The sequence below is a fragment of the Protomyctophum parallelum genome (genome assembly GCF_964188405.1).
Source record: "Protomyctophum parallelum genome assembly, chromosome: 2".
Classification (NCBI taxonomy): Eukaryota; Metazoa; Chordata; class Actinopteri; order Myctophiformes; family Myctophidae; genus Protomyctophum; species Protomyctophum parallelum.
The window spans coordinates 18,532,463-18,555,214 of NC_139699.1; the positions used below are offsets into that span (position 1 = coordinate 18,532,463).

The 22,752-nt window shown below is 42.6% G+C and overlaps 2 protein-coding genes and 1 long non-coding RNA gene across 3 annotated transcripts; all 3 read right to left on the minus strand.

Annotated features, from left to right (window-relative positions):
• Window positions 1-541: 541 nt before the first annotated feature.
• On the minus strand, window positions 542-4,734 carry LOC310855147 (gamma-aminobutyric acid receptor-associated protein-like 2). The gene is made up of 4 exons (XM_083760041.1): window positions 4,522-4,734; window positions 3,650-3,705; window positions 3,152-3,324; window positions 542-1,127 (listed from the first exon to the last, which is right to left on the minus strand). Exons 1-4 carry the CDS (start codon window positions 4,553-4,555, stop codon window positions 1,037-1,039), a joined length of 354 nt encoding a protein of 117 aa, XP_083616167.1. The 5' UTR covers window positions 4,556-4,734; the 3' UTR covers window positions 542-1,036.
• Window positions 4,735-6,430: 1,696 nt separating this feature from the next.
• Window positions 6,431-7,036, minus strand: LOC310855148. The gene is made up of 2 exons (XR_014568965.1): window positions 6,937-7,036; window positions 6,431-6,702 (listed from the first exon to the last, which is right to left on the minus strand). It is a non-coding gene; the product is annotated as an uncharacterized lncRNA (long non-coding RNA).
• Window positions 7,037-7,592: 556 nt separating this feature from the next.
• nqo1 (NAD(P)H dehydrogenase, quinone 1) lies at window positions 7,593-17,238 on the minus strand. Its single transcript, XM_083760035.1, has 6 exons — window positions 17,090-17,238; window positions 13,032-13,199; window positions 11,761-11,891; window positions 11,521-11,634; window positions 9,051-9,152; window positions 7,593-8,514 (listed from the first exon to the last, which is right to left on the minus strand). The coding sequence occupies exons 1-6, from the start codon at window positions 17,091-17,093 to the stop codon at window positions 8,194-8,196; spliced, it is 840 nt and encodes a 279-aa protein (XP_083616161.1). The 5' UTR covers window positions 17,094-17,238; the 3' UTR covers window positions 7,593-8,193.
• Between the last annotated feature and the right edge of the window lie 5,514 nt (window positions 17,239-22,752).

Consider the following 22,752-nt stretch of genomic DNA (forward strand, 5'->3'; position numbering starts at 1 on the left):
ACGTTTGCGCTACTCTATGCCGAATTGAAGTGGACTCAGACCCAGACTTTCTTTTTCCTTTTTCCGTCTGGGTTTCCGAGGCTAGCCACCTCATAGCTGTCAATGTTATTTTGCATGGCTGTGTTGTTAAACATTTACACGGCTTAACATCAGGAAAGTTACACATGACCCACCCAGGTGATGTCAATAATACTAATGATCGTTACTGTGCAACATGAAAACTCCTGTCGGGCGGTCGTTAAAAGTTGATTTCTACCTCTGTCATTTCCTCGTATTTCTAGTTTATTTAAATACCGTCATGCACATTTGCCCAGTGCATAGCCTACTGCAGGCCTGGTTGACTAGATCTAGAAGACATTTTGAAGGTTTTGCTTCTGAAATTATCCATTATTTATATGGAGAAATCCCGTCATGTAATATGCATCTCAATACAGCTTGACCTGTCTCTTTGCTGCTAAACGTGCCTATTGGACAAGGACAGGTTGGGGAGGGACTTAGCGAAGGGCTAAGGGTAGATATTTTGAAAAAGAACACCATCGGGATGAGTTGTCATTTTTATTGGTTAGGTCATCCAGCTACCTTACCTTCAAATAGTTAAAATTATTTTTAAATATAATCTTCAAAGAAGAAAGAATAACTCAAGGCAAACCTCTGCAGAAGAAACATCATTTAACTAGCAAAGAAAAAAAACATAACAAACTGGGTTCCTTTCCTCCTCATAGCATCTACTCATACAACATTAAACAAATAAATCACACAAATTGACACGCTACACATAATTTAAATTAGTATAGAAAGCATTGATACAACATGGACCTGAACAAACAATCATTGATCATTATTATCCACTCTTTGAGCACTCGTCGACCTCGCCAATTCTTTCCTGTCACTTCATCTCCCTGCGGTTTCCCACAGTGTCTCCAAGGGGTGAGTGAGGACTGCGATTGGATGAGGGTGGGTGGTGTAGGTGTGGTGTGTGGCCACTGGACAGCCATGTGACTCGGGGGAGGTAAGGCCAATCACGACGGTGGGAATTTTATAAACCAAAGGTGTTCTCCCCGCTGTACGCCACGTATAAAAAGCCGTCCTCGTCCTTTTCTTTCTCGTACAGCTGTCCCATCGTGATGCTGCAACAGCACAGACACACGGTTATGACAATACTGCACAAAATACTGCACATCACATTTAATGAACCCATTTTAGACCTTAGACCTTTAGATTCTACAAAATGTCTTCTAATTCCTGACAGTTTTCAGAAAAGCTCATGTTTCTATGTCAGTGGTTCTTAAACACTTTATTGTCAAGGACCTCAAAAATTATATGTAGGCTAATTGGCCACCGACCCCCCCCCCCCCCCCATCTTAAAATATGTTGTTGCATGGACCCCCCAGAAGCAAAGATTTGAGTTAAACATTTGCTCTGAAAGAATATATATTCAAAGATTTGCATCACATTTTCACGATTTAAAAAAAATAGCAGATCTACAAGGTCATAGCGGGCACCGAGTGCCCACTATGAGCTTGTAGATCTGCTATTTTTCAATAGCCAACATAATGCTTAAAACGACAAAAGGAGTTCCCGTCCTGAATGTAAAATAAAGGACTACCCCGTTTTCTTATATTATCCCAGTCTATTACTGGCCACGTATTTATCAGGAAGATGGTAAGCAAATATAATTACTACAAAGTAAAAAATAAGAAACTGTACAGTCTGTACTACATAATAGTAAGCACTATATAATTTCCTAGTGGGTAGATAGACAGTGACACTTCAGAAAGGGATGGCCTTCAGAGCAGCATGTCTTTCTAAAAATAGAAAGAAAATCGTGTTTGTGACAGCGGACATACAAGCGGTCAACAAGGAAATAAAGTCTGTTGCAACACTAAGATGGTCAAAACACGCTGGCTTTCATTTACATTATTCACATAAACACTATATGGCCCTCATTTATTAACGCGGGTGTACACCCGGAGTACACCAGGTGTACACCCATATTTGGGTGTACACTGCGTTGATAAATGAGGGCCTATATACCCAGTCAGTACATTTCTGTATGAAATGGAAACCAGAACTGTTAACCACATCAACCCTACTCGTCCCTAGTCCTGGGCAAACATTAAACGAAAACATAGCGGGAACTGCAAGCTCACAAAACCCACGGGGGACGCAAAGTATAGGTTTAAAGTGGATAAAATAGATTGGCTGTCTCATCATTATATAGACAGGCTACAGTCCAGTGTATTAATTAAACTAAGTAAGCATTAAATGAACACTCGGCTTCCTACTGTTTTGCGAAATCCAGAGCCACCAGTGGCAGTGTTTGGTCACTGCCTTGCCAACTCATTTAATTAAAACTCCAACTGAAACAATTCAGTTGGACTTGAGTGACCCCATCAGCCTGGGGCTGAACTTTTTAATCCAGGTGAAGTCGCCACACTTGAACCCATTCTGTGAACAGCTGATCACAAGCCCCCAAAGAGAGTTATACGATTACGGTTACCAGATGGACTGGATTGTCCCCGTTTCAATCTGGATGACCAGAGACCCGACAAATATCTCTGGAACACTAAAATGTTCTGCTTTTCAACATACACCGTCTACCACATTTTCCTGGTTTTCACCGCAATCTAAATCAAGAACACTTTTTTTTCTTTGCATATGTGTTGTGGCAAACCAGGGGAAACAGCCAGGCCTATTCCCCACAGAAGGAGGCTGGGGGAGGTGATAGAGGGAGTATATTACCCTGTACAGGTATTGCAGCCAATGGGAGCCTGGACATGGACGCACCTGCAGCCAGTAAGGCAATCAACAGAAGCTTTTAAATAGCCTCTTATTTTATTGTGAATCTTGCCTATTCTCCCCTGGGTTGCCAGTGTATCATGTTCCCTTTAGTTGAAAGGTGCAGACACTGGGTATGCTAAACCACTGATGAAAACTTTAAAAATAAAAAGTCAAAGGAAATTGTCAAAGTAGTAAAAATACTAGCCGATCAAGAAGCTCAGAATCAGTAAATGGAAGCAGACGAGATATGCAGCAAATGTACATTAAATCTCTTGCTGCAGTTTCCAGCACACATGACCAGTTAGCTACGAACCTGGCGGAACAGCAGGCATCTTATTATAGTTGTAGCCTCACACGCCTATTTACTGACCTGGACTGAGGCACCGTCTTGTCTACGAACAAGAAGATGGCCTTCTCGGAGGGCAGTTGGATGCGTTTCCTGATGATCCACATGAACTGGGCCACTGTGATGTCAGAGGGAACCAGGTACTTCCTCTTGTCAATGTCCACTATCTGTGATCCGGACACCTTCTCCACAATAACCTACACAGAACACATATACAGTATATAACTCCACAATAACCCAACCAACACATACCGTACATATATCGTTTATATCGTACAGCACCAGAAAGTAAATAAGAAAACACAAGAGTTCAATTTAACAGTAATTATTTTACCTATAATTTTATAAAGGGACGATTTACTTTTCGGGCAAGTGGGCATGACCTGTGCTTGCCCGACGGGCAAGTGCCTTTGAGACCTTATAGTGTCAACCCCTGCATACAAGTATTATTTAGAACACAAATTCAGGTATATGTTCTCTATTGTCACATGTTTAAGAGCAGGAAAAGATAGTTTCACTCACCGGAACCCTATCAGGGTACTTGTTGCGAATTTTGGCTGATTCTATGCACCGATGTTCTGATGAAACGAATGAAGAAGAAAAAAGAACATTAACAATATAGATGGCATCATTAATCAAGATGCCCATTTTGAGCCATTCCACGATAACACGTTATATAGTCCATGCAAACAATTCAATGTAGGCGATAATAAAATGTTAACAGGTTTAATTGTGATACATTCTTCTTCCTTCCCTCTGAGAGGGAACTATAGTGACGCTGGGGAAAAGTTTGGACTAGAGGTCACATGACACCGACTACACCTGCCAATCAACATTTGTAAACAGCAGTGGTACACAAGCCTTTTGTTTGTTTGTTTACTTTTGGTTGAAGTTTTACATTTGAAGATATAATCTTAAAGTTAGCGTCGCAAAAACATCCTATACAGGCCCAAATTACACCTGTCATGCACAGGCAAAAACAACTTTTTAACACTGGGAACTATATGAGGGTCTATTGGGTCAATTCTTTGTAATATAAAAAATCCATGACATTTGATTTTTGGACGATTTACTGCAACAAAAAGCATAGGCTATATACCGTGTTAAAGCTGTTTATGGTGTCAATGGTGTCAAATGACATGACATTGGATGACAATAAATGAATAACTATAAGTGTTTCTGTAGCAGTCACAAACAAAGGGCTCAAGGATAGGCCAGCATTTCAGTCCCAATTGGTCTTAAATATGTCTTATTATAGTGCCTCGTTTTATAACAGCGAACCGTACAAGATACAGGCAATCTTTGGCGATTCAACCTAGCTCACTAATAGGTTACACATGCATTGTTTTATTGTTATGAAATAATCATAACCATAACAACAATAATCTCCTTACCCAGGGAATGATCCTCTTTGAACATCCATTTCATGTTTGCTGATGCTGGACTGTTTTTGCTCGATGCCGTAGGAAATAAGACAACAGAACAGCGTTGATTAAGTTAGACAAAGAAGATCGAGGCCGAGTGGAAAACCTTTTAGATAAACCTTAAACTAGTCGTCAACAATTTAGCAAAACAAGCCTTTGGCCTAAAGTACTGCCCCGACGCTGACGTCAGTGTAGGACTGTACCACTCACTTCACGGGGGAGACGGAACCCGAGACGGTCGAAACCATTGTGTGTGTATTTGTGCCAGGGGGGCGCATTAGAACAGGGATATATAGAAAGAGGGTAGATTTTATACATCATGAAATCACATTATGAAAAATAAGTAACCTTAATCAATCTAGATTACATTCGGTAAGAAATGTGTAGGCTAATTAGATTGTATAGTTACAACTTATTTTGTGTTTCCAATATCAAGGAAACATGGCCTACATCTTGAGCAATTTTCACCCCCATCCGACGATCTGTCTGGGTCCCCTAGGGTCCAGGCAGGGGACCCAGACTGACGGATGGGGGTTGAATATATAAAAAAGGGCTCTGCTACAGTAGATAGCCCACATGGTTCTCAAACATTTCCATGGCAAGATCCCCCAACTGTATTTGTATTTAGCTGCGTATTTACCACAGCCATGGGCTATATTTGAAAATATTTTGTTCCAGGGGCCCCCATAATATAAGAGAAGATTTGTGGTTTATTCCAATTATTGTGATTTTTCCAAATGTTGTCAAATAGCCGATCTACAAGCTCACAGAGTTTTAGAGTTTCTGATGCTAGACCTACAGTATATGAACGCATTTTGCTGGGAACTCCATCAAGGGCCCCTCTGTGGGTCCCTAGACCCCACTTTGAGTGCGGAGTGTGTTAGAGAGGCAGGGGCTAAAATCCCGTAAGAGGGCACTTTTGGACAAAAAAAAGCGAAAATAGCAGATCTACAAGCTCACAACGTGCCGACGCATTGAGAGCTTGTAGATCAGCTATTTTCGGGGGACTCTTTACTTTAGTTATAAGTGGAGATGCAGGTGTAACGAATGGATTTCAAACGCTATTCTCCTGATAGCTCTGGACTGGTCCATATAGCCTTACTAGAAGTACCTGATAGCTCTGGTCCATAGCCTTACTAGCAGTACCTGATAACTCTGGTCCATATAGCCTTAGCAGTACCTGATAGCTCTGGTCCATAAGGCTATGGACCATTTTTGTTGTACGGCTTTCGGCTGTGTTTCGACTGCCCCCCTCGCCCTCATACAACACAAATGTTGTGTCAAACCATGTGACTCCCATTGGAAATGCATTGCGAGCTTGCATCAGTAAACAAGTCTCATGCATCAGCTATACATCAATCTGTTGTGAAGGTGTGAGTCAGGCCTAAGTGTGTCCCTGCAAAGGGTAGCCTCGGTCCCAGGCTTACTTATCTGCGAAAAGAAAAGTGCAAAGGGTGGTAGTAGGCTGGACTATGGAGGGGTGGCTTCATGCAACTCATGAACAGAGCACCTATAGGAGCACAGCCCTGATAAAGGCCACAGACAGTTGCAGAGTAGCCTATTGTTACACATTACAGGTCCTATTGGTAATACTATTGGATGAATGAATATTCAGATTTTTAAGATTTAGAATTTAAGATATTTTGTTTTAAATAATATAAGGTCATTCAGCTGCAATGTTTACATTGTTTGATTTCACAGTAATCCAAAAGTAATATGTTGTAAATTGTAATATGTGTGCTTACATAGGCCTATGTGTGCTTTTAATGAATAATAATGTTTTATTTGTAAAAATAGAACAAAAACATACGAAGTCTTGCTTGATCCCCAAGAGGTGCAGATGACATAGAAAATAATAACCAAACTAAGGCAGTCCGTGTATAGGTGAAAAAATGCGTTGTGAATTTATTATTTTGCATTAAAACAGACAAATCAATGTTTACAAACAGCTAATAATAATCAGTCTTAATTATCAGTCATGAATGATTATCCTATCATTATATGGCATTCCACCCAACACACAAGGCCTTGTATTAGCCTTATACATCCAGTAGAGGGCACTAATACAGCACATATACACGCATGCAAAATAAATATCAATCCACAATAAGGCATTCGAATGGAAATACTAAAAAATATATGGAAACTCCCCTTTTAAGCACTATGAATAATATGTATAATATGTAATATGGAAGGATGGATAATATATGTATCATAATATGTAATATGGATGGATCATGGATAATATGAGCACAGCATAAATTCTCTACTTCCTTATTTAGTCCTGGTTATGCATAGTGGACAAAATAGTTTTCTATCATCACCTAATTAGGTATGACCTATTGACCTTACACTTTTAACCACTGGGTAATTACCGTATTGTACAGAATATAAGACGACCCATTTTCCAAGACTCATTTTGTGGGAAATGAATGATAAAATAGTCTAGTCTCTGGTTATAATACGACCTCGTTGTTTAGGATATTTCCATTGGAGAAAAAAATAAACGTAGTCTTAAGTTCTTATTCAGGGCAATAGGGTATTTGTGCGAATAGCATAGCAGTTTTATGCTCTCCCACTAAGTGTAGTTCACCTATTTGTGTCAAATATAGAGGGTCACATAGTCCCGCTTCCTTTCAGAACGATGAGGGCACCAGGAAATAATTCCCCATTCATTTTCCCCATAGATGTTTCAAAAAGTATTTATTTAAAGACCTTTGAAGCCCTCGGACAAAGCCGACTCGGCAGGTGACAATTCATAACAATAAAAAAGAAAAATTGGGGGCCGAACAAATAATTAGAAAGAAGAAAAACAACAAAATAAGTGCCCTTTTGTTCGTCTTTCTAATTATCTGTTCGGCTCCCCCAAAAAATATTTATTGTCATGATTTGTCAACTCAGCTGTCGGCTTTGTCCGAGGGCTTTAAAGGTCTTTAAATAAATACTTTTTGAAACGTCTACGGGGAAAATGAATGGGGAGTTATTTCCTGGTGTCCTCGCAGGGGGTACTGCGACGTTACTATTCGCAGCAGAATATAGAGAAGCTGGCTGTGTTGAATCTCCTTTTTGTTCTCCCGATATACGCAAATAATATATATTTTTTAATAATAAGTGAATAAGAAAATAAGTGATTTTCTATAAGACATACTACTGTATTCTAAGATACCGTATGCACTGCTCCAGTGGTGGAAAGTAATTAAGTGCATTTACTTAAGTACTGTACTTAAGTACAGTTTTGAGGTACAGTATATTTGTACTTTAATTGAGTATACTTCAATGTTTTTACGGTTACTAGTTACTTTTATTTTGTATTTTTATTACAAAACATACATTAACCACTTCAGCCCTATATATATATATATATATATATATTGCAAATAGCCGATCTACAAGCTCACAATGTGTTGCTTGTAGATCGGCTATTTTCTAAAGATTTTTAAACATTTGAAATGGGATATTCTGCATGATGAGTTCTTTTACTTGGTATCCTTTAAGTACATTTTGATGCCAATACTTTTGTACTTTTACTCAAGTACATTTCCAATTCTGGACTTTTACTTGTAACGCTGTAGTTCTACATTGCAGTATTGATACTTTTACTTAAGTAAAACAATTGGAGTTTTTCCCACCACTGCACATGTTCTACTTGGAAGTTGACTGAAGACTGACTTTCGTCTGGTTGTCTGGCGGCAGGGCTTTCCCTAGATGATGTCCCGTGGTGATGCCGACCTCTTTCGCTCCCCACTCCTCTCTCGCCTCGGGGCGGAGCAGGAACCCCCCTTGAAAGCTGAGGTCAAAAAGCTCGCACGTCGCAAAGGTCAAAGGCTTTTCGAAAAGCAGTCCCTTCAGTCTGCCGCGCCACCCGTCCAGCATGGCGGTGCGCGCCGCCAGGGGACTGTGAGTCGGACACCAGAATATCTGAGGAGCGAGAACCTGAAATCCACAGAAGTGGAGAACGCCATTCTGCGAGAAACAAGGAACAAACAGTAAACACATATGGAGAAAATAATAGCTAAATACCGTCAGCACATGACAACACACTGAATAAGAGCCGTGTCTACTCTGAGGCCATTTTAGTTGCCCTTTTAGATCCATAGTAGACGCTTATACCATCCACATAGAGGTCATCTCTGTGTCATGCAATGTTTTGTCACTTTTTGTCACTTTATCATTGTTATTATCATTATTATTACTTACGTCGTTACTACTATTATTATTATTAGTATTATCATTATTAATATCATCATTAATGTTATTTCTATTTTGCTACTTTGTTGCTGTAGATATAAGCCCCATTTATTGACAGCTTAGTTCATGCTTGATTGTAGCATTTATAGCACTCGACAAGCCCTTCAGGGTTTCTTTTTTGGCCTTTCCGGCACATCATGTTTTGATTTGGAATTGTCTTTTCCTTTCCATTTAAATATATCTTTTTTTTCCTCACTTCTTATCATGTTTTGAATTTTACGTGCAAATAATCTAAACTAAACTAAACTCACTTGTAAAGGCCACAGTACGACATTGATGTCTCCATTGATGCCGTCAGGTTGGTACATTGTCTCCGTCGATCCAGTGCTGAAGGACAACATTGCTTTCTTGTCCTTTAAGAGAGAAAAATGCAACAATTAAAATGTAAGGAGAAAGAAAAACCTAGCTCTGAAGGAATGTCTGCTAAACATATACATTTTTAACATTTGTAATTCCCTTGTGGTAGTAGTTCAAAACAAACAACAAGCTTTAATTTATGACGTTGAAATAACACGTCTATCATCTATAAAGAAATCACACCCGTGTGAACTGAGTGGTGCAACTCCCCTCTCTCCCCCCTCCTCTCTCTCTCTCTCTCTCATTAGCAGGCAACAGTGCGTGCAGCACTAATACTATCTCTCTCTCTCTCTCTCTCTCTCTCTCTCTGTTTCTGGAAACAGTGCCCCTACTGGTACTCATTATACTGGCTCATTAACGTCACATAGGTTAACCACACATAGGTGAACCACACATAGATAGGTGAACACGGACATTGCTGTTCCTTGGAGTGGTTGCACCACTCAAAAAAAAAGAGTATGCTTTTACTGTTGCAGTTAACCAGCTCAAATCTATGTTGGCCATGGTTCCTGACATGCACAGAATAGGGACTGGGATGAATTGTATATGGAGTGCAGCTTTATACCTGAATAGAGGGTATGCTGTGTGTGTGTGTGTGTGTGTGTGTGTGTGTGTGTGTGTGTGTGTGTGTGTGTGTGTGTGTGTGTGTGTGTGTGTGTGTGTGTGTGTGTGTGTGTGTGTGTGTGTGTGTGTGTGTGTGTGTGTGTGTGTGTGTGTGTGTGTGTGTGTGCAGAGCCATCTAATAGAAGAGTTACAGCTTTATACCTGAATAGAGGGTATGCTGTGTGTGTGTGTGTGTGTGTGTGTGTGTGTGTGTGTGTGTGTGTGTGTGTGTGTGTGTGTGTGTGTGTGTGTGTGTGCAGACTGCAGAGCCATCTAATAGAAGAGTTACAGTTTATACCTGAATAGAGGGTATGCTGTGTGTGTGCAGAGCCATCTAATAGAAGAGTTACAGCTTTATACCTGAATAGAGGGTATGCTGTGTGTGTGCAGAGCCATCTAATAGAAGAGTTACAGCTTTATACCTGAATAGAGGGTATGCTGTGTGTGTGCAGAGCCATCTAATAGAAGAGTTACAGCTTTATACCTGAATAGAGGGTATGCTGTGTGTGTGCAGAGCCATCTAATAGAAGAGTTACAGCTTTATACCTGAATAGAGGGTATGCTGTGTGCAGAGCCATCTAATAGAAGAGTTACAGCTTTATACCTGAATAGAGGGTATGCTGTGTGTGTGCAGAGCCATCTAATAGCAGAGTTACAACTTTATACCTGAATAGAGGGTATGCTGTGTGCAGAGCCATCTAATAGAAGAGTTACAGCTTTATACCTGAATAGAGGGTATGCTGTGTGTGTGCAGAGCCATCTAATAGAAGAGTTACAGCTTTATACCTGAATAGAGGGTATGCTGTGTGTGTGCAGAGCCATCTAATAGAAGAGTTACGATGTTGAGGGTGCTCAAGCTCTGTTCATGGAGCCTGAACTGAGACAAGCTGGAGTTGGAAATACATTGTTTTCTGCTAACGCTCCAGTTCGGTCTCTATCCTTCTTTATACTCTATGGGCGTTCCCACATAACTTCCGGGTACGATGATGATGTCACGTGCATACCCTCTATATTGTATTATGAACGCCCAACCGTAAGGGACATTTTAACATTAAAGTTTAATTTGTATAATTTGTCAGTGTTCCTTGTTCTTCTTTCTCTTTATTTTGGTTTTACACTTGGTAATGTGAAATAAGGCTGAAAAAAGGCTGAGTTACACTTTTTGTTCACAGTGCACACCTGACAAAAGACCATTGATATTGAATATTGATGATGATAGTTAAATAGAATTGTTTAAATGCGATGCATATGTACTGTATGTGACTTTGTCATGGTCCGAAGGTACATTATGTTATTGATGTAGCTGGCCCTTTTTTCCCTTTGAAAAAGGTTTGGACACCCCTGGTTCAACCCATTCAGGACGGGAACCAATTTTGGTGTTATAAGCAATAGCATTATGTTATACTTTAGCTATTGAAAAATAGCAGATCTATAAGCTCGTGCCGCGCTCACTATGAGCTTGTAGATCTGCTATTTCTTTAAATGTGAAAATGTGGTGCAAAATGTGTGTGTGTGTGTGTGTGGGGGGGGTCACTGGAACAACATATTTTCAGATGGGGGTCGGCAGCCAAATAATTCTGGGGGTCCTTGACATGAAAAAGGTTGAGCACCACTGACATAGTGGTTTATCAGGAAACTTTTAGGATTTAGAAGACCTCAGGTCCCAATGGGTTAAGTGGTTAAATGCTTGACAAGTTGTCCTAACCCTGTGTCTGTTCTCGTGGTTTTAAATGTAGGCTACCTAGAAAAAAGAAGACAGACCTTGAATATTCCATTGTTGTACATCTGTTCCAGGGAGAATGCAAAGCCTTGTGCCAACACTCTGTCCATCCATCCCTTCATGATGGCAGGCACACTGAACCAGTACAACGGAAACTACACAAACAATTAAAGACACACAGTGAGCAAGAAGAGCATGCAGGCAAGTTCTACAATAATAGATACACAAAAGACTGGATAATATTATAGATTCATGCATAGATAGATAGATAGATAGACGACCTGGAAAATAATGAGCTCGGCTTCTTTAACTTTCTCCTGCTCAGCTACAATGTCCTCTCGGAGGCGACCTTCCATCCAAGCGTACATGGATTCATCACCATACTGGAAGAGCTCCGGGTTCTTCAGTTCACCTGGCCGACACAGCATCAGCAGCGTCAACACTCTGTGTGTGCGTGCGTGCGTGCGTGCGTGCGTGCGTGCGTGAGCGTGTGTATGCCTTTGCGTGCGTGCGTGCGTGCGTGCGTGCGTGCGTGCGTGCGTGCGTGCGTGAGTGCGTGTGTGCGTGCGTGTGTACCTTTCATACAAGAAAGCACTATTCATGGGTGGAATGTACCAACAGCCAGCATGTCTGTCCGTGAGAAGCATGAGAACAACTACAGAGATTTTAAAAATAAATTATCCCACGATTTTGTAACACATTTTTCATCCCCCTGTGTCAATTATCGTGATTAATGTGATCCTGGGCTCTACACACCCTCCACCAACCTGGGGAGAGCAACGGACTTGAACTCATGCTTCCTTAATGCATGATTGTCCAAGTTGCTCCTTTACACCTGACAGGGGGGAGTTTCCCTGGTTGGACGCGGCACATGGAAGGAACACATTATTCCAAACAGTTTCTTTCCCCTCCATCAGGCAGTATAGAGACCAGGATTACTGCATGTTTTTTGTGAGGGTATACCTACCCTATAGGGGACACAGAAAGGCCCTTTCGCCAACCCCGCCTCGGGTATGGGCAAGTAAGCGGTGGACAGCGGGAATCGAACCCAGGACCTTCTATCTGTGAGGCGACAGCACTACCGACTGTGCCACCGTGCCCCAGAGAGTGCTTTAAGGTCAAGCAGCAGTGCAAGAATTGTTTCCTCTAATGATCCAGTCTATATAGGACATACCTACGCACTGGTTGTTGGAGGCTTTCGACAACTTGGGATGCCCAAAGACAAGGATGAAAGGCTGGCAAAGCATTGTGCTGTCTCTGCTGCCATATACCTGTAGAGCTAGCCCTGATGTGCTGAGTGACATGCTTGTTGTATCATGAGGACATTTACTGCACCTAAAATATTTGTTGTCCCTGTATGCATTCCCTGTGTGTGCACATAAATACATGACGTGGACGCATGGAGTCTGAAGTAACCCATTCATATTTGATTCCGCCTTGTGGTTTCCTGCCAGATGACTACAAATCATTGACTACAACATGACGAAAGTTACCATCCGCTCCCGACCGGATCATAAACACGAAATGTAACGCTGAATGTGTGAGAAATTACCTTTGACGTCGTCTCGTGTGGCGTTGGCTCTGAAGTCCATGGCGTACAGGTCAGACACGATGACTTTGTAGCCCTGCTCTGTTAACTCTTCCACAGCCGCATCCCGCGCAGCGGCGTTGAACGAGCCTGGACTGTGGTGAGCGTACACAATCAGAACGGTCTTCTGAGCTGCACCACACACACACACACACACACACACACACACACACACACACACACAATTCAATTCAATTCAAATGGCTTTATTGCCATGAGAAAATATACGTTTACATTGCCAAAGCAAAAAGCAATACAACAATACAATACAATCAAAACAATGTACATTTGAAAGTCAGAATCTCCAATAAATCGATTTCTATGTACCAAGATCACTCGATGCAGATAGCTATAGGAATACACACAATGATTAGTCTTTAGGGTGGTTGTGTTCCATATGATATCCTTCTCCTATCACAGTAGCTTACAAATCTTGCTGCTGTGTTTGCACATTGTCGTACTTCGCGCAGCAGATATGGGAGTTTTTTGTCATTAGTCATGTTTTCAAAATCTCAGTGGGTGATTGTAATCTGTGGGAAGTATGTGTCCCTGATGTCTTTGTACAATGGACAGATGGTTAGGAAGTGTAGCTCGGTTTCCACTTCATTTTGTGTGCAAGCTCACAACAATGTTTCACATTACATGTTGTGAGCTTGCATATCTGCTTTTTGTCCAAAATGTCTCGCCCAGAACAATGGGGTTTACCATGTGGTTAACTGAATTTGACTTTGACTCAGGGCTGTATTTTGTGTGTCTTAAGTACCAGGTCTTATCCCCTAACTTGGGTAAACTAAAGACCTGGAGGCGTGATCAATGCTCTTTGGACACTCAGAATAGCCAAATGGCATTGATCACGCCTCCAGGTCTTTAGTTTACTCAAGTTAGGGAATAAGACCCGGTACTTAAGACACGCAAAATACAGCCTTCCTGAGAGTCATTAGTAGCAGCCTCATGTTACTTACAGCACATCTGATATGCACGTAAATATCAACAATGCGTGCATTATGTAACATCTCTCGGTGAAGTCATGCACCTCTGAACCCAACCCCACCCGCCAAGCATTCAAATAGCTGTAAAACATGTCCGACAAGGCTCATGTGTGTCAACAACAATATCTAGTTTCAGCTTCCTTCTCCCATGTACATCACATTGATAGAACACCATGCAGGCTGAGGCTATGAAGCCAAAGCTTTTGTCTAGACTTTGTGTTAAAGCACTTCTTCTTTTCACATTCTCTGAGCACTAGTCGGTTAGCTGACGTGACATCCTTTACTCTATAATCACTTCCTTACTCCAGGTTGCAGGAAGAAATATGACATAATTGTGCCTAGAGGCAAAAGAAACGTTCTCTTGAATATATAGTTTGCACACACCCCTCCATTCCGAAACAACGCTATTCCGAAGATTGACTTCCATTATTCAAATTTTATGTTTTCATTTAGTTTTAGTCACATTTTAGTCAACCGGAATGTCTTGGTGTTAGTTTAGTTTTAGTCGACATCATAGAAATTTATTTTTGCAGGCCTTTTTTTTTTACACATGCTGAAAATAGCCAAAAATACAAGCTCAAATAGCCGAAAATACAAGCTCACAACGCAGCGCGTTGTGAGCTTGTAGATCGGCTATTTTCATCGTAGCTTAGTTTTCATTTAGTTTCCATTTAGTTTTCGTCAGTGTAAAAATAGTAGTCGACGAACATTTTTCGTCTTAGTTTCATTCGACGAAATCAACACTGATACATTAGGCATGTTGATATAATGAAACATGTGTCTGTACTACATTATTATGACTAGGGGATCGCATTCCTCCTATAGTAAGCCATCTATTGCCAGAATCAAGAGTAGAATGTAGTAAATCACTACATTACAGTTATACACTATAGTGCTACTACGGCCACTATGTACTACCACTATTACTACATTACTGCTGTTATTACTACACTGTAGTAACACGACTGTTACAAGGCCTACATACATTTTACTGAATCTTTACATTGTCACGTTTTCATGGTATTAGGGTTAGTTTATATTAATCAACATGCAGGTGGTTACTCTACTCTCAGTGTTTTTCATAATAGGCCTATAATAACAGCACCTTTTTAATAATATAAAAACTATTACAGGACTCAGAAAGCAGTCGTTGTTGTTGATTGATTGAGTGATTGATTGATTGATTGATTGATTGAAGTATTTATTAACAGTTTGCAGAATGGGTACATTTCACATGAAAGCACAACTCAATACTTTTGATTGATTGATTGATTCAAAGACTGTTACTGTGGACGACACACTGATAAAGCATTACACTTGTTTACAACAGGGTCCACCTTTTTCAATTAATCAGAAAGAGATTACAAATATACACTTGTATATATATATATATATATATATATATATATATATATATATTAAAAAAAACAGGAACTCATGTAAGGAGGTAAAAGGGGAAAGAATACAGGGGAAATATATATAAGGGTGAAATTAAGGCGGTTGGGGGGGGGGGGATATTATCAAAAAGCACATGCAGGCCTATACAATCACAGCAATAAACTAGATAAAGTGCCAATCGGCACAGGTCTCCACCAGGATTCTTCCTCAGCCTAGTGGGAATATGCATGCACAGTTTCATCGCAATCGGACGCTGCGTTGAGGAGTTGTGGCCATTTGCTACTCCTGAAAACTGTAGGAGCCAATCGTGGCCAATCAGGATGGAATATGAGAAATCAAACAAACCTGTTTTGATCACATGACTATGGAGATGATGTGTACCGATTTGCGTGAAATTTGGATAAAATCTGAAGGAGTAATAATAGAAAATGTGTTTTACATATGTCGGCCTCCTGGTGGCGCTATAAAGAGCAGATGTGAAAAATTCCAGACAAAGATTTTTCCTTGGCCTCTAGGGAGTTGGCATACAAAGTTATCCACAGATCCGTGCAGTTAGAGGTAAAAACACTTTTTGGCCAGTTATAGCGCCACCTTGAGGCTGAGTTGAAATTGTTCATGTGGCATTTTGTCCTCGGCCTAGTGGGAATGTGGGTGCACAATTTCACGGAAATCACGCGATGTGTTCATGATTTGCAGCATTTTGTTTGAAACTGAGCACTCCTGTGAACTTTGGAAGCCAATCTTAACCAATCAGGATGGAGTGTGAGAAATCTGAAAGAGCGGTTTCGTTGAATGGCTGTAGAGAGACTGTGTACCAATTTGCGTGATATTTGGACAAAATCTGTAGGTGTACTGTGCAAAAACTTGTTTTGCACAAAGCGGCCTCCTGGTGGCGCTATAACAGGCCGTTCTGGAAAGTTTGGGGCAGAGGTTCATCGTTGGCATCCAGGGAGTGTGTGTGCAAAATGTGGCATCGACCGGGTTAACGGTGGCCGAGATTAGCTGCTCACGGACACACGGACGGACGGACGGACACACGGACGGACACACACACGGACGGACACACGGACGGACGGAGTGCAAAACATACTCTCCCCACATGCCTTCGGCCTGGTGGAGACAATAAATAAATAAATTGACTAATGGTAATATGCATACAATGATGTCCCATTAATGTAATTTCTCGTATCTCGAAAACGTGCGATGAGAATATCGCACGTTTTATGGCCTACCAATTAGGCTATAATTGTTTTTCCACACTGACAGATCACTGCAACATTGAAATCTTTAAACAGCAAATGCAAATGCTCTGTTAGCATTGCAGACTGTCTAACTGTCTGTAGCCTTTGGCTAATTCTTTCAGTTGAGATAATTACTCAAAATCAAATGGACCATGACAGCTGACATGCTTTGTGCAGAACACCAGCTATATAAGATTGCCAAAAATGCGTTTCAGAATTTATATATAATTTGTGGGCAAGTGCTTATAGGTGACTTAGGCTACTGAATTTCCCCACAAACGATATCCAAATATGAAACGCATTTAGGCAATCTTACTCTTATCTTTGTTCAGCGCAAAAAAAAGGAAAAAAAAACTTTCTTTGCGCTGCGTTCATCGATGGAGACTTCACTCACCCATTTCCTGTGTTGGAGCAACTGCCTTCAGATCTTCCCCAGTGTGTGTGTGTGTGTGTGTGTGTGTGTGTGTGTGTGTGCGCTCCAGTTGCGTGCGTACCTCTTAATACACCAGCGAATGAGCGAAAAACTTTTCGATTGGAACTCAAGATTTGGCAGTTACGCAACAATAGGGTGTATGTGTGACATCATCATACTAGCCGGGCCGGAAGGCAAGTTGTGCGGGATGGGAACGCCTACTGAGTTACAAAAAACTACTCTCTGGCCTCCCTGACTCTCTACAAACAGAAAAGTCCTATGATTGCATTAAACAAACTACATTAAAATCACTTTGTCACCACTTTGCAACAGCACTCAATTCAATTCAATTCAAAGGGCTTTATTGGCATGAGAAAACATACGTTTACATTGCCAAAGCAGAAAGAACAATACAACAATACAATCAAAACAAGAATGATGTACATTTGAAGGTCAGAATCTTCAATAGATCAAATTCTATGTACCAAGATCACTCGATGCTGGTATAGTGCAGGAATATACACAATGATTAGTCTTTAGGGTGGTTGTGTTCCATTTGATATCCTTCTCCTATCACAGCAACTCACAAATCTTGCTGCTGTGTTTGCACATTGTTGTACTTCGCCCAGCAGATATGGTAGTTTTTTGTCATTGGTCATGTTTTCAAAATCTCCGTGTGTGGTTGTAATCTGTGGGAAGTATGTGTCCCTGATGTCTTTGTACAATGGACAGATGGTTAGGAAGTGTAGCTCGGTTTCCACTTCATTTTGTGTGCAGTGGGTGCATATAGTCTGTTTTCTCTCGGGATACAGGTCTGCCTATGACTCACTCTCACTTTATGCATGCCATACCCTCTATTCAGAATCAGGAATCAAGGGCCAAAGTCTGCACACTGATAATAGGCATTACGCGCAAGGATATTATGACCAATGACTGAATACTGTAGATAATAGATCTTTATTGTCATTGCTTGCATGAAACAACGCAATTCAGTTTAGAGCTTCACCACTGGCATACAAATAAATAACCATATAGGCTACTGTGTACAATTACAATAAGTGCAATAGTGCTGTAGTGCAATGTAATAGTGCAACGTCATAATAGTTCAGCAATGCATAGTCCAAAGTTCAATGCAAAGACCAATTCCATTTTCAGTGCCCTTTTATTACTATAGAGGGGGCTGAGGGATGGGGGGGGGGGCAGGTTGTTCATTCAGCAGCCTGACAGCCTGTGGGTAGAGGATGTCAGTCTGTTGGTTCTGGACCGGATAGATCCATATCTCCTACCAGAGGGCAGACGTTGGAAAATATGGTGTGCTGGGTGGAACTGGTCCTGTAGGATGTTATTTGTACGGCATAGGCAGCGGGAGGTGAAGACTGTGGAGATCTCTGGGAGACTGACTGGTCCCAATGATCCTCCCTGCAGCCTTGACCACTCTGTGGATGGAGACTGACTGGTCCCAATGATCCTCCCTGCAGCCTTGACCACTCTGTGGATGGAGACTGACTGGTCCCAATGATCCTCCCTGCAGCCTTGACCACTCTGTGGATGGAGACTGACTGGTCCCAATGATCCTCCCTGCAGCCTTGACCACTCTGTGGATGGAGACTGACTGGTCCCAATGATCCTCCCTGCAGCCTTGACCACTCTGTGGATGGCCTCCTTGTCTGCCCTGCTGCAGCTGGTAAACCACGCCAGTAGCCCATACGTGAGCAGTGAGCACACTCTCTACTGCACAGTGGTAGAAGTTGACACACTCTCTACTGCACAGTGGTAGAAGTTGACACACTCTCTACTGCACAGTGGTAGAAGTTGACACACTCTCTACTGCACAGTGGTAGAAGTTGATCACACTCTCTACTGCACAGTGGTAGAACACACTCTCTACTGCACAGTGGTAGAAGTTGACACACTCTCTACTGCACAGTGGTAGAACACACTCTCTACTGCACAGTGGTAGAAGTTGACACACTCTCTACTGCACAGTGGTAGAAGTTGATCACACTCTCTACTGCACAGTGGTAGAAGTTGATCAAAAGAGCGTGTGGAAGGCCTGGGCCGTGGCTCAGCGGTCCAGGCACCTTGGCCAGCAGCCCGAGTCTGGCAGTGTGCCACAGGCTCGACTCCCGATCCCGATGGACTGCATGTCACTCCCCCATCTCTCTCCTCCATTTCCTGTCAGCCTACTGTCTGTCCCTCTATAAAAATAAATAAAGGCGAAAGCCGCAAAAAAAACATATTAAAAAAAGAGCGTGTGATAGTCCTGCCCATTTAAGTTTCCTTAAAAAGAAAAGGCGTTGCTGTGCCTTTCCCACGGCAGAGGTGATGGTGGTCCTGTTATGTCATCTGCAAATTTAACTATACGGTTAAATGGAGAGGAGGAGCAACAGTCGTGTGTGAAGAGTGTGTATACAAGTGGGCTAAGCACGCAACCCTGGGGGGCCCCGGTGCTAATGGGCAGGGTGGGGGAGATGTGCTTGCCAATTCTGACATATTTTGTGTGCGGTTAGTTAGAAAGTCCATTAAGACCCAATTACATAGTGTAGTGTTCAGTCCAAGTTGGTGTAGTTTGCTGTGGAGTTTACTAGGCAGGATAGTGTTGAAAGCTGAACTAAAGTCAATAAAAAGGAGTCTCCACAGAGTGTGTAACACAAGGGCTATGGCATCCTCTGTTGACCTGTTCCTCCTAGGCAAACTGATAGTGATCTAATGATGGCGGTATGGCAGCTTTGATGTGTTTCATAACCAGTCTCTCAAAACAAGTCCAAAGTTCAATGCAAAGACCAATTCCATTTTCAGTGCCCTTTTATTACTATAGAGGGGGCTCAGGGATGGGGGGGGGGGGGGGGGGCAGGTTGTTCATTCAGCAGCCTGACAGCCTGTGGGTAGAGGCTGTCAGTCTGTTGGTTCTGGACCGGATAGATCCATATCTCCTACCAGAGGGCAGACGTTGGAAAATATGGTGTGCTGGGTGGAACTGGTCCTGTAGGATGTTATTTGTACGGCATAGGCAGCGGGAGGTGAAGACTGTGGAGATCTCTGGGAGACTGACTGGTCCCAATGATCCTCCCTGCAGCCTTGACCACTCTGTGGATGGAGACTGACTGGTCCCAATGATCCTCCCTGCAGCCTTGACCACTCTGTGGATGGAGACTGACTGGTCCCAATGATCCTCCCTGCAGCCTTGACCACTCTGTGGATGGAGACTGACTGGTCCCAATGATCCTCCCTGCAGCCTTGACCACTCTGTGGATGGCCTCCTTGTCTGCCCTGCTGCAGCTGGTAAACCACGCCAGTAGCCCATACGTGAGCAGTGAGCACACTCTCTACTGCACAGTGGTAGAAGTTGATCACACTCTCTACTGCACAGTGGTAGAAGTTGACACACTCTCTACTGCACAGTGGTAGAAGTTGACACACTCTCTACTGCACAGTGGTAGAAGTTGACACACTCTCTACTGCACAGTGGTAGAAGTTGATCACACTCTCTACTGCACAGTGGTAGAACACACTCTACTGCACAGTGGTAGAAGTTGACACACTCTCTACTGCACAGTGGTAGAAGTTGATCACACTCTCTACTGCACAGTGGTAGAAGTTGATCACACTCTCTACTGCACAGTGGTAGAACACACTCTCTAATGCACAGTGGTAGAAGTTGATCACACTCTCTACTGCACAGTGGTAGAACACACTCTCTACTGCACAGTGGTAGAACACACTCTCTACTGCACAGTGGTAGAAGTTGACACACTCTCTACTGCACAGTGGTAGAACACACTCTCTACTGCACAGTGGTAGAAGTTGACACACTCTCTACTGCACAGTGGTAGAAGTTGACACACTCTCTACTGCACAGTGGTAGAAGTTGATCACACTCTCTACTGCACAGTGGTAGAAGTTGATCAAAAGAGCGTGTGGAAGGCCTGGGCCGTGGCTCAGCGGTCCAGGCACCTTGGCCAGCAGCCCGAGTCTGGCAGTGTGCCACAGGCTCGACTCCCGATCCCGATGGACTGCATGTCACTCCCCCATCTCTCTCCTCCATTTCCTGTCAGCCTACTGTCTGTCCCTCTATAAAAAAATAAAATAAAAAATAAAGGCGAAAGCCGCAAAAAAAACATATTAAAAAAAGAGCGTGTGATAGTCCTGCCCATTTAAGTTTCCTTAAAAAGAAAAGGCGTTGCTGTGCTTTCCCACGGCAGATGTGATGGTGGTCCTGTTATGTCATCTGCAAATTTAACTATACGGTTAAATGGAGAGGAGGAGCAACAGTCGTGTGTGAAGAGTGTGTATACAAGTGGGCTAAGCACGCAACCCTGGGGGGCCCCGGTGCTAATGGGCAGGGTGGGGGAGATGTGCTTGCCAATTCTGACATATTTTGTGTGCGGTTAGTTAGAAAGTCCATTAAGACCCAATTACATAGTGTAGTGTTCAGTCCAAGTTGGTGTAGTTTGCTGTGGAGTTTACTAGGCAGGATAGTGTTGAAAGCTGAACTAAAGTCAATAAAAAGGAGTCTCCACAGAGTGTGTAACACTATGGCATCCTCTGTTGACCTGTTCCTCCTAGGCAAACTGATAGTGATCTAATGATGGCGGTATGGCAGCTTTGATGTGTTTCATAACCAGTCTCTCAAAACAATTAGCGACAATAGGGGTGAGTGCCACAGGCCTAGTCATTCAGGCCTGTGATATTCGGTTTCATTGGAACCGGGACTATTGTCGCTGCCTTGAGACGTGCAGGTAATGACCATTTCCATATAGGAGTGGCCAAGTTGTGCCTTTTAAAACTCACATGTGACATGACTGAAGTAAGGCCAGGTACCACACAAGCTGCATGAATTCAGGCCAAAAAGACCATTTTCTTTCTTGTGATGTTATTGCCTACTGTCTCCAGACTTTTTTGCAACCCATTTTTTCCTCCAGTGTCAATTATCTATTGTAATCCTGGGCGCTACACTTCCTCTGCCAACCTGGGGGGGGGGGGCAGCAGACTGACCTCATGCTTCCTTCTATGCATGAGGAGTCCAAGCTGCTTCTTTTCACCTGTCAGGGGGGGAAGTTCCTTCCATGTAGCGCGTGGAAGGAACACGTTATTCTGACCAGTTCATTTCCCCTCCATCAGGTGCCCCGGCTGGCCAGGGGGAGGCAGATTAGAGACCAGGATTACTGCATGTTTTTGTGAGGGTACCTACCCTAGGGGACACGGGGAGAACATGCAAACTCTACACAGAAAGGCCCTTTCGCCATGGGCACTGATGACGTGGAGGCGAGAACACGCCCCCAGCGCCCACAGCGTCCCCAGTGGGAATCGCACCCAGGACCTTCTAGCTGTGAGGCGACAGCACTACCAACTATGCCACCGTGCCCCCGAGCCATTGTCTTTTAACAAATGGGCTGTCTGTCTGAAGGTGTGAAGTCCACTCCTGTGGGGGGAGGAAGGGTGGCGGGGGTCATTTTGACCGAAACAAATAGGCAGAGATGGTATAAGTATGCCTAAATTCATATTTTGAAACCCCCCCCCCCCCCAAAAAAAAACAGATTTGATTTAAATCGAATATTTATAGGAAAAGTCATGGAAGGGGAAACTTCTGAGAACTTCATGGGCAAAGATAATAATCTCAAAATGGATCAAAAGGACCTCACAGA

Bases quoted from the DNA above. Each gene is read 5' to 3' on its own strand.
- LOC310855147 (XM_083760041.1), bottom strand. From the start codon at position 4,555: ATGAAATGGATGTTCAAAGAGGATCATTCCCTGG. The intron at 3,325-3,649 runs GTGAGTGAAACT...TGTTCTGTGTAG, and splicing joins AGTACCCTGATAGGGTTCCG to GTTATTGTGGAGAAGGTGTC. The intron at 1,128-3,151 runs GTCAGTAAATAG...GTGCTGTTGCAG, and splicing joins AAGACGGTGCCTCAGTCCAG to CATCACGATGGGACAGCTGT.
- nqo1 (XM_083760035.1), bottom strand. The intron at 11,892-13,031 runs GTAATTTCTCAC...TGTGTCGGCCAG, and splicing joins CACACGAGACGACGTCAAAG to GTGAACTGAAGAACCCGGAG. The intron at 11,635-11,760 runs GTCGTCTATCTA...TTGTTTGTGTAG, and splicing joins CCGAGCTCATTATTTTCCAG to TTTCCGTTGTACTGGTTCAG.